The sequence below is a fragment of the Pagrus major genome, chromosome 14 (genome assembly GCF_040436345.1).
Source record: "Pagrus major chromosome 14, Pma_NU_1.0".
In the NCBI taxonomy this organism is placed as follows: Eukaryota; Metazoa; Chordata; class Actinopteri; order Spariformes; family Sparidae; genus Pagrus; species Pagrus major.
In genome coordinates, this window is record NC_133228.1 from 25,232,717 (window position 1) to 25,244,716 (window position 12,000).

Here is a 12,000-nt window from a genome sequence, read left to right on the forward strand (position 1 = left end):
TTTACTTTTACGCAAGCATTACTTTAACTTTCATTTTAACTGCACTGTTTAATTGTACAGTACACACAAGCAGTTTTCTGGCAATAAATGTAATTAAATATCAAAAGTGGAAGTAAAAGTAAATGATACATATATTTACATGTATGTATATATTGTATACTTTGGGTCGACTGATAATCCGAATCATAATTCTCCATTTTTTCATTTTTGGAATCAGTATTTATTTTATTTTTTTTAATTCAAATGCAGATAAAATATATTAATGTCAAAATATGTATGTTGGCTCTGATGCAGCATGTAATCTGCAAAGTAACTAGTAACTAAAGTTGTCAAATAACTGTAGTGGAGTGAAAAAAGACAACATTTGACTCCAGAATGTAGTAAAGTGGAAGTATAAAGTAGCAGAACATGGAAATACTTTTACACATTGAAAGTAGAAGTACCTCAAAATTGTACTTAAGTACAATACTTGAGTAAATGTACTTAGTTACATTCCATCACTGAGTACACATCCATCCATCTAGAAAAAAAAGGTCACTTGTATGAACTACAACTCCCATGGTTAAGAGGACTACTGCGCATGGGCAAAAAGGTGGGGCGCGCGAACCCATGCGGATATATCGCTATGTAAAATGGCGGCGTGAGAGAGGCTCGTTCAAAACACAGCGGTCTTACCTGTGAAGGAGCTTAGCTAACGTCTCTGAAACCATCTGCGCTGCGTGGAGCTGTGTGCGAATCATTCAGAGGAAGCGGCTGGAATTTACATTCCAGAAAAGGTACGACATGTTTTATTCGTTAAATCAGTCGGTGTGTGGCGCTAACGTTAGCTTTCAAGCTATATTTAACATGACGTTAGCCGCTAGCTGCTAACGTCTGGGCCCGGTGAACCTGCCGTTAGCTCCCCGGCTAACAGCCTGTGGATGGACGGTACATATGAATGGATATATTATCAGACGTTTCACTGCCTGAGTAATTAACCTTGTGAAATATTCTGCTCTTAATCGTTTATCCGACTGAAACGTTAATAATCACCCTGCCTGAGACGAAGAACGGATGCTCGTTAGCCGGTAAAGAGAAGCTAACTAAGTTAAGCTCGGTAACTGTTACCTAACTTAAACTGTACCGGACACATCTGTGTGTCTGTGGGGTTCACTGAGGGCTCAAACACCTGCAGCCGACACTTTAATATCCGGATCACCGCGTTAATGAGACGGATAAACGTTACACACCGGTATCAAACCCTCCAGAATATTCTAACAACACACAGACAGTGAAGGCAACTGATGTGTTCACAGGCACGATGTTACGATTATTTCAGTGACTGAGGTGATTACTGTGCAGTGCTTCAGTACACATCTATTGTTCAGGCTCACAGACCTTATTCTGTCTGATTTGTTTCTTTAATTATTTGTCTTTATCGTGTTTTGTTCCTAACCCGCCTCATTTCTTTTGTGATGTACATAACTTGGTTGTTGTTAAAAAATCGGTTCATGCTTTGCTCTTAAAATCCTCATTTCTTATCCACCAACTATTAAAAATTCAAAGATATTTTAGTTAACAAGCACTGAAGACTAATGAACCAACACATATTCACATTTGAGATGCTGAAACCTGATAATCTACATTTTAAACTCACAACATGACTTTATAATGCACTGATAATTAAAATCAGGGCCAGTCCCAATGTTAGGGAGTAAAACATTTCTGTCTTGATTTATCGACCAAATATACACGTTTTGCAATGATTCGTCATCTGTGAAGTGGAGAAATCATCCCAAGCATCGTTTCCTGCACTGTGCTCAGTCGGGCTTTAATTAAAATGGGTGCCAATTAATGTTCTGTCCCCTGATTAATGGACGACTATTGTCACAGTTAGTTCAACCAAAGAAGGCAGAGATTTAATTTTTATTTATTGAAGAAAAAATGTTGTTACTACAGCGTAAAAGTACAGAAGTATTTTCAGTACATCAAGTGAAGATACTGATCATTAAGGCTGAATACCTTCTCCTGTCAGTGTTATTATATATTATTGGATTTTTATTCTCATTACTGATGCTTAATCATTTCCATGTTGTATCTTACAATCTTAACCTGCAACATAACTAGTAATTTAAGCTGTTGAATAAATGTAGTAAGGTAAAAAGTACAATATTTTCCTCTGAGATGTAATGGAGTAAAAGTATGACATAGCAGAGTATATAAATACTGAAACATCCCGGCAAACAGAATTTGAATACTTTGCGTCACTGTTTTAATGCTCCTTTTACGACTTATTTCCTGAACATCTGGACGACCTGGTCCTAACTGCTGATGAACTATTTAGACGAGAAGTTGTCCTGATAACTGTCCGTCTGCTTTGTGTCACAGAGCAGGTGGGATGGCGAAGAGGATCGCTGATAAAGAGCTAACAGACAGGAACTGGGATCAGGAGGAGGAGGGAGAGGAGGTGAGTCACTGATTCACACAGAAATGAGACGAATAAAAACAGATGCAGCAGAAATATTCTTGTTCAGCTGCATCTGTATCCGGATTGTGGACAGTGACGATGTTTTAACCTGTAACATGTTGTCCTCCATCAGGCTGGGACGTTTTCAGTTGCGAGTGAAGATGTGTTGAAGAACAGGCCGATTAAAAAGGCCAAACGCAGAAATGTTGGAGGAGAGGTAAAACCACACATCAACGTATAATTCAACTTTCTTACTGATTTAACATCAACTTGTGAATGGAGGAAATACTTTCTTTAAACGTCTGATGAATTCACATCTGTGGATTCTGAGATGATTTTTAAATAAATGCAGCTGTAAACCCTCAGTGTTGTTCATTCTGTTTCAGGGGGAGGGCAGTGGATCCTTCAAAGGTTTTAAAGGCTTTTCTTTGAGCACGGCGGCAGCGAGCGGAGGCTCCACCCCAACAGCTTTTTCTGGATTCGGTAACGGCGGCGGCTTTAAAGGCCTCAGCAGTCTGACCAACGGAAACAGCATCGCTCCATCATTCGGAGGTTTCTCATCTCCTGCTGCAACTTCCCCCGCTGCACCTGGTGAGTGCACTGCTGTCGGCCTTCAGAGTGAACTGACTGATTACTGGCTGATATTTAATGTCTGAATGATCAGAGTTAGAGGTCTTCTGGCGTCCATTAGAAGTCATGAAGGGAGCAACAGGCAGAAACATCGTGCTGCGGTGTGACAGGTTCATGATGCTGAGTTGTGACAATAACAGAGCTGTCAGTAGTGGGTACGAGTTGATGCAGCGTGTCCCGCACTGTTGAAACTCGTCGGCTGCTTTTCGGTCGGTTGAACATGTTGAATCGGTGGCTGTGCTCCGATTGGCTGTTCTGCTAACGTATCAGTCCACGAGAAGAGAGAAAGTAGGGCTGCACGATATCATTGGCCGATACTGACGAGCGGTGCACGATATCCATCTGCCTGATAACGGGAAATTTTCATTTTTGATTATCAGCTTTATTAAATTATAGCCGATAAACGGAGCTGGTGAAAGAAAGCCAAACTGCTTTTGTTGACTGAACACGCGCCACATCTACACACAGTATGTGGTGGTATTCACCTTTAAAGTTGGTTTGTGAGCAGCCAATAAACACAGAGAAGAAGAAGACTGCTGTTGTCACGCTGGTACTTTGCAATATATGTTCTGATGTGTGATTGGAGAGGAAGGAAAAATCGTCATGAGTTGTGTTTGTAGTCAGCACCTATATTACGTCTGACAAACTGTGACACACCTGGGATTTGTTTTTACTACAGTGGTGTTGCACTCAGAAACTGTGGGGGGCGCCAAATCACACAAAATGACAATTTCTACACAATGTTGCTTTAAACTGTAAAATATCCTGCCTCCAAAATGTGTGTGTATTGGCTGATTTATCAATATCAGAATTTCTTAGCCCCTCATATTATTATTGGCATCTTCCACAAAAACCATACTGCGATTATTTTGACTAGGAAAGAAAAAACGATTCAATCCTGATGATTTGTTGGAGTTTTCTTACATCTAGAGAAGAAGATTTGAACTTCAGAACATTTTTACTTTATCATAAAGCAAACTGCAGCTTCTTGGATATTGCAGTTGGTCATGTTGTGATTTGATTATGTTTTAATAAACTGTGCAGCCCGAGTGATGAGTAAGGGATAATGTATAGTTCGGAGGTTGTTCTGGAGAAATAAACCCCGACGCGAAGGGGTTTATTTCTCCAGAACAACCGACTAACTATACATTATCCTGCTTATTACACGGCTTACGAGTTAAATAAATAATAATTACCCACAATGATTCAGCAGCGACAAGGATTGGTCGGTAAAGTTTTCACTTTCACTTTCACTCTCGAGGCCGGCCTGAGAGAGGAGCTGGACAGCGTGCTTCTTCTGCTGTGGTTGGTGTAACGCGTTGAGTCCAGCTGTCTTGCTTATGTTGCCAGGGCGGATCAGAGCGCCGTCCCTAGCAACGGTCTGTTATACTTGACGACGGTCATTATACAGAAATAACGGACCGTAGAACGCAGCGATGGACCAATCAGAGAGCAGCATTCGATAGAGCCGCGTAATAATACAGAAATAACACAAATTTTTGCCGCCATTTTACAGTTGAGGTTCCTCACCTCCTGGTCAGACATCAGACACTTAGTACAAAAGTATATCATACATATGAGACAGAGAATTAATCAATGAACAATAACAGATTGTAAAATATAACCTTTGATAGATTTAGTAATTTTTGTGAAGAAAATGAGAACGAGTGTCAGTTTTTTTTAAAGATGAACAAGTAAACTCTTTCTTTGCTCGTTGTTTTTGTCGCTGACTCTCGACATGTGCATGGACAGTATTGGTACCACATCAGTAATGTGGATCATGTGAACGTACAGTCTGTTGTCTGGTATCAGCTGTCAGTGTGCTCCTGCAGCAGAGCAGCAGTTTGGTTTGTGACCTGATTTCAGACCAGTTTAATTCTCCGACTTCATAAAGGCTCGTTCGCTCTGATGAAATCATGTTCAGTCCACATGTAATGGAGTAGAAAAGCAGCTCCATTGTGAGAGCTCCTGGTTTTGTAATGGAGTGTAATGGAGCTGTGTGTGTGTGTGTGTGTGTGTGTGTGTGTGTGTGTGTGTGTGTGTGTGTGTGTGTGTGTGTGTGTGTGTGTGTGTGTTTCATCATGTTGTCGTGTCGCTGCAGGGCAGGATGGGGGGGCAGCAGAGGGGGAGGGGGCTCTTCTCAGCCTCACCCAGCTGCTGTCACACTAACGTTTCTCCCTCCATCGTCTCAGGTCTGACATTCAACGGCCCCGCCTCCGCCAAGCCCAGCGCTGACATCATCGCCAAGCAGACCAATGGCTCCACCCCGAGCCTGACTCAAAGCTCGAGCTCCTGCAGCAGCGCCAGTGTGAGCAACAAGGAGTACAGCCGGCAGCTCACCGCCCTCAACTGCTCAGTGCGGGACTGGATCACCAAGCACGTGAACGACAACCCTCTGTGTGATCTCAACCCCATCTTCAGGGATTATGAGCGGCACCTGGCCAGCATCGAGCGGCAGTATGGAGCCGGGTCTGCTGACGGAGGCTCCGAGGAGAAGAAGCTGCCAGCCGCGGCCACCCCTCCTCCTCCTCCCGCCTCAGCTTCCTCCTCCGGCAGCCCGGCGGCTCCAGCTCCAGCCGCCGCTTTGTTCTCATTTGGCAAAAACACGACAGAAGACTCAGCCCGGGACAAAAGCGCCATCGGCGTCACGTTTAACTTCGGTCAGAAGGTGGACAGCTCCGTCCTCGGCTCCTTAGGGTCCAAAACGACTCCCCCCAGCTTCTCCTTCTCCTCCAGCGCCTCCTCCAGCCAGACCTCCCTGTTTGGAGCTCCTGGCTCTGCTGCACCGCTGTCCTTCAGCGGGACGAAGTCCGAGGATGCTCGACCGGCAGGTAACACCATCCGGAAATATCTTTATGTCCTTAAGTAGCGAAAGCTGAGAGGCTGTCTGTTGGTTTTTTCTCCAGGAAGTATAAAAAACTTAAATATTCTCCTCATCAATTAATCTGCTGGATACTTGATTAATTGATTTAAAGCTGCAAAAGAAAAAATTATCGGCAACAATTCTGATCATCGATTGTTTCAGCTCGTCAAATATGAAGATTTGTTGCTTATTTTTCTAACATGATAAATAAAAGATTTTTCTTTTATTTCTTTCGTCAGACGGAGGAAGAACATTAAGACGTCACTGAGTTCTGGAGAGTTGTGACGGCCGTTTTAACTACTTTATAAATCAAGAACTTTATTCTCAGATCATAAAAATAATCACTATTTGCAGCCAAATGTTTCGTCTCGAGCTGTAACGACTTTATTTTTCATGCAAAATGGCAGAAAACTGTTTTCCACCCTCAGTTTTTGTCATTTAAAGACACTTAAAGAAACTGGGATGGACATTTTACACAGAAAATAATCGTCAGATTAATTGATTATGAAAATAATTGTCAGTGCAGCCTGTGTTTAATCTATTAAATGTCAGAAAGACGTTCAAAATGTGCGACTCCAGAGTCCATTCTGACTCCTTTTTAAGTGTGTTCTGTTGGACCAAACAGGAAATCTTCACATAATTTTGTGTTGATGGACGAACTGATCTCACGTCAGTTTAGTAAGAAATTACAAACTGGGTTTTGTTCATCTTCTCTTTGCTCATAATAAATTCAGCAGAAGAGGACGTGATAATCTGTTTTAAGGATTGTTAGGAAGGCGTCTTTTAAAACAGCAAATAATATTGTTTTCCTTGTCGATTCATCCGTGGATTATTTTCTTGAATAATCTTTGGGTCTGTCAGTTGTCAGGAAGATGTTTAAAATGGCCGACACAACCGAACACCAGTCCAAGAAAATCAGTTCACAATCAGCTACTACTGATAATTGACTGTTCTGGCTAAAATCTCATGTTTTTTAAATGCACTCTGGTTGAACCAATGATGAGGTGAACTCTCCTGTAACAATCCTGCTTAAAATCCTTGAGATTTATGTGGAAAACAGTCAGTGACAGTTGATTTATAATTATAATGAAGAAAACTAGTAAATCTTCACTTTAAGAAGACTGATTGAGTTTATTTGTTTTAAAAATGGCTTAAATGATTATTTAATTGCTGCCCATCAACTACCACTGATAGTTGACTAATTGTTTCAGCTGTAGCTAAAATCTCGTGTTTTTTTTATTTAGTCCGGTTAAACAAATGACTTCTCTTCTTCTTTTCCATCGAGCAGAATCTGTGGTTGAACTCTTTACTTCTGTAACAATCCTGCTCAAAAATGCTTAAAATTTTGGTTGAATACAGTCGATTATAGTTGATTTATATTCAGTCACTTTAAACTCTTAAAACAATCTGTACTGTACGTTACATGTTCTGAACACAAAGGTATAAAACTTACAATCACAGAATAAAAACCAGTAAACCTTCACTGTTAGACGATGGGACTAATTGAGTTTTAGTTTAAAAGTGACTTAAATGATCATTAAACTATTGATAATTAATCGACAAACTGTTTCAGCTGTGGCTTAAATCTCGTGATTTTTAAATGCACTCTGGTTAAACAAATACTCTTCTTGTTTTCCAGCTGGATTAATTTGTGGTTAAGCTCTTTTCTCCTGAAGCACTGTGAGGCTTTTCATTAAATACAGTCAGTTACAGTTAATTATAGTCTGTTACATTAATTATGAGCTCAGATATTAAGTTTGCTGTCATATAAACCGAAGAAACACAGAAAATGGTCTTAAACACTGTTGGGTAACATCTCTTTTATTTGGCTTAATTGTTAATCTAGTAAGAAAAACACTAGTTACCTGAAAAAGGTGACTTATATTTCACTGATTAAGAGTTTGTAATTAGCCGACATGGATACAGTGATAAAGGAGGCTGATTAATCTGCAGATGACTTAAACAGACGCTTAATAATTTTCTGTAGGTGGACCAATCGTTTGAGCTTCACTCTTGACTTAATGACACGTGACTCCCGACTGTTTGCTCATCTTGTTTCTGTTGAAACGTGATTTTCTTTTTGTAGACGAGAACGGAGACGAAGACACGGAGGAGCCGCCCAAACCTGAGGTGAAGGAGGTGAAGGAGGACGACGCCTTCTACTCCAAGAAGTACGTCTCACAGATGATTAATTCAATGTCACATTGAAATAATCTTTTCTACTCAGTGATTTGTATTCAGAAAACTTGATGAATCTTTTTCACCTGCAGCCACGTTAAAACACAACAGGCTTATTATGTTTCAGTCAGTTCAAACAAAGTGATTTACTTCACTCAAATCAAATGATTTGAATGTTTTTTTTAAGGCCTGAAGGATAAAAAATGATCAGATTTCATGTTGAATAAATGAATTATTGGTTCTGTTCGATCGTCCCATGATCCCTCAGCTTTTGTCTTTTGAAGTTATATAAATACATATCTTTTGGATTATATCATAACGAGAGAGAATTATTCAACCACATGATAATCTACATGGATGTCTGTGTGATTCACCAGATTCCATTCAAATAACATCAGATTTAAGCCGTCAGACTGTATAGTGATCCAAACATCCCTCAACACTGAAGCTGGACTTTGTTCTGATATATAATCAGATCGGTTTCACAAGAATCGGAAGTTTGAAATGAAATTTTGCTTTGTAGAAAAACCTGAATGTGAACACGTCGTTGTTCAAACTGTAGCTGATTGTTTTTATCTGTGCTAACCTGACGTGTCTGTTTCTGTCAGGTGTAAACTTTTCTACAAGAAGGACTCTGAGTTCAAAGAGAAAGGAGTCGGAACGCTGCACCTCAAACAGACCGACGACGGGAAAACTCAGATGATCATTCGTGCCGACACAAACCTGGGTAAAAAACAAAAAGTGGTGCTAAATAAAACATTTATTCTCATTTTAGATGCAGTGAGGAGGAAACTACACGTATGAAAGGAGCTGAAGTTGTTTCAGTTTATGTGCTGATCTCACTGATAAACTGTGTATTTTATTCTGTAGTCAGATTATTTTTGATTCAGAAGACGCAGATTCACACTGAAACACAGAAAAGGAAAGAAAACTGTTGTTGCTCCACATTTTTCTTGTTCAGTACAAACCTGCAGGTGATGAATCATTTAAATACACATAAATATTCAACGGCCAAAATGTTCCAGTAAGATCTGAGGCAGCAGAGAGGAGCACACAGGCTGAGCTGTGGTCCAACAGCGCCACCTGCTGGTCCAACACAAGAACTGCTGCTTCCTGTAGCTCAGGGGACGTTTCTGTGGGACGACATATTGTCCCAGAAATAACTGCCATAAATGATATGATAAGACCATTTCATACCACTGATGATAATAATGCAAGTACAGCCGCTCAGTGGAGTTTTAAATCTTAATGGTTCATCTATCAGTCGATTGATTGGCAACTAAAAAAAATATCTTCATCTTAAACATGCTGATCTGCTGTTCAGCTGCTCACTGTGATAATAAACTAAATATCAGTCAGGACTTTTAGGCGTACAAATACAGACATGGAGAGGTTTTTGGTGATCTGTTCCTTTAAACTAACACTTGAAGCTCTAAATTCAGTTGATGCTTCAAAGTTGTGAAATTAAGATTTTTTTATTCATCGTTTTGACTTTTTTTTTTTAGACAGTCACTAAAGTATAACACATTTGACAGGTGATTGGCTAATGAGAGTAGCTGAAAGCTGTTAAATGTCGTCTTTCGTCCTCGTTAGGAAACATCCTGCTGAACATCATCGTGCAGACGTCCATGCCGTGCTCTCGGCTCGGGAAGAACAACGTGATGGTGTTGTGCGTCCCAAACCCGCCCGTCGATGACAAGAACCCCACCAGCCCCATCCCCCTCCTCATCCGAGTGAAGACCGCCGAGGATGCCGACGAGCTCCTCAAGACCCTGGAGGAGAAGAAGGCCTGAGGCCGGAGCTTTTAGCAGACTTCACCTGGTCATCCTCCGACAGATCGACCTCACCGCGCACTCACATGGAAAAAAACTCATCTGTACTTAAGTCATCCTGGTTAATCACGATTCCCTCACAATAAATTGGTCGTCATACTGTGAAATCTTTTTGTTAGTTTCTAATCACATCGTCGTCGCTGTTCGACTCGGCTACATTCCTCCCGGTTCGACGCTGCTGCTGCTGTTTTATTAGACAAAACGAACCATGTATCTTATCAGCCTCACTGTTAATTTTACTGTTTTAATTTGGTCGTCGAGTGACTGAAAGTGTGAATCCAGATGAATTATGACTGTGTGACATCCACGACCCTTACCACTCAGTCTTTTTGGGGAAACCTCCAAATAAAAGTCCAGTCGATTTGGTTTTACAAATTAAATACTTGCAGTAACAGTTAATTTTTTAAATGAACGTGTCGAGGATTTAGTGTGTCTGCTGAGTGTTTTTTTTGCTCTGGAAACTATTTATTGTGTCGGCAGGATTTGTACTCTCACTGATTGAACCTCGTGTGAATGTTTCCCCTGAAGAGCTTCTGTAAACGTGTGGAAGGGACGTGTGAGACAAACCAGTTTTATTTTCTGTAAACATGGACTCTGTTGTTTTCCAAGTGTCCTTTGTGTGGCCTTTGGTTCGGCCTTCGAGATGAGGCATGCTGTCATCGTCTGAGAACATTTGTAAAGACATTTATTGGAGAATAAAAGGAAACAAACCACCAGCCTGCTGCTCTTTTTAGTTCTTTTTCATTTGATTGTTGATTTCAGCTTCTCTAGGATTAAAGATTCAGCTCCTGGTGCTGCTGTAGGAACAAAATGTCCTTTCAGCTCACTGATGATGGTTAGAAATGATCCTCTGGGTAAAATATCCCAGTTTCATGTCCCACAATATTTTAATCTGTGCGAGGTTAATGGGATTTTTATTGGACTGTCCAGTTATTACTACATCACTGCAGCTCAGAATGCCCAACAGTGAGGTTTATAATTGGAAATATTCTTTAAAAAGACGGCAAACAGACTGAATATCAGTTTTCTAATCTTTTGTAGTCACGTCAGCGGTTTGATCCAGACTGAAATATCTCAACAACTCTCTGATGAACTGCCATAAAACTGTACAAACATTTTCCAGAGGACGACCTGTAATAACTGGTGATCCTCCATCAACATGTTAACGTGTTCAGGACCAAACACCTGCAAAACCAATGACATCACATCAGCCTCACTGTTCTGTCGGAGTAACCACAAAACTGTTTTTTCCAACTGGGAAACTTCACCTGAACGCACCGTCCAGTCAGAAATTGTGGCTACGTGAGTTGATGACGTGTTGAGAGACACGCGGACTAAAGGAAACGTGGGGTTGATGCTTAGAAACTCATCAGTCATCTATTGTATGTCAAGTTTTAGCGCACATGTACTCTGTAATATGCTGTTTCAGATTGTGACCCTTGTTGTCCACTTGGAGTGATAGAGAGCAATAAAACTGTTTGGCACCATTACAACCTGTGAAAGACGCTCAGTTGCGCATGAAGCCAACACAGCTCAGGTATAAAACACCCACCTGCCTCTGAAGTTCATCATTACAACTAGAGTCAAAGGGTTTCTTTTCACATCTGTACACAGGTATTATCCTGTTTTCTCTGATGTAAACGACAGATGCTCTTTGTGACTGTGAGGGGCTGAACATGTTTTTACAGATTGTTTCCACGCTGCTGCCTTTTGGCTTGTTTTTCAGAAATGCTTGAAAAAGATGCTGATACTGATACTTTACTCATTTTAACAAGTCCAACTTCTCCCCAGATGAGATGTTTGTAATAACGTAATTATTATTTGAGCAGGATATTACATTCACAACATGAAGTGGCCCCGTGTCACACTTTTAAAGTTAAACATTAAAATCATTTGACTTCCACTGAAAATTTAGATCTGGTCCAGAAATTAGCTTAAACAATTAAATGCCCCCCAAAGTCCCCAGATCCCTCTGACCAGCACCTGTGAGACCTGCTGGAGCCGGTCTGGTCCAGGGAGGCCCGTCCCGACACACAGGACCCAGAGGACCC

At 40.9% G+C, this 12,000-nt stretch overlaps 1 protein-coding gene across 2 annotated transcripts; it reads left to right on the top strand.

Annotated features, from left to right (window-relative positions):
* Positions 1-600: 600 nt before the first annotated feature.
* nup50 (nucleoporin 50) lies at positions 601-10,665 on the top strand. Of its 2 annotated transcripts, none has more exons than XM_073481068.1 (8): positions 601-776; positions 2,368-2,446; positions 2,580-2,663; positions 2,833-3,037; positions 5,269-5,907; positions 8,026-8,110; positions 8,726-8,844; positions 9,711-10,665. In XM_073481068.1, exons 2-8 carry the CDS (start codon positions 2,378-2,380, stop codon positions 9,908-9,910), a joined length of 1,401 nt encoding a protein of 466 aa, XP_073337169.1. In that variant the 5' UTR covers positions 601-776; positions 2,368-2,377; the 3' UTR covers positions 9,911-10,665. The 2 variants fall into 2 exon arrangements, with proteins under 2 accessions (XP_073337169.1, XP_073337170.1); XM_073481069.1 differs by having other exon boundaries at positions 645-776; positions 2,373-2,446.
* The last annotated feature ends 1,335 nt before the right edge of the window (positions 10,666-12,000 follow it).

Bases quoted from the DNA above. Each gene is read 5' to 3' on its own strand.
- nup50 (XM_073481068.1), top strand. From the start codon at position 2,378: ATGGCGAAGAGGATCGCTGATAAAGAGCTAACAGACAGGAACTGGGAT. The intron at 2,447-2,579 runs GTGAGTCACTGA...GTCCTCCATCAG, and splicing joins AGGAGGAGGAGGGAGAGGAG to GCTGGGACGTTTTCAGTTGC. The intron at 5,908-8,025 runs GTAACACCATCC...TTCTTTTTGTAG, and splicing joins CGAGGATGCTCGACCGGCAG to ACGAGAACGGAGACGAAGAC.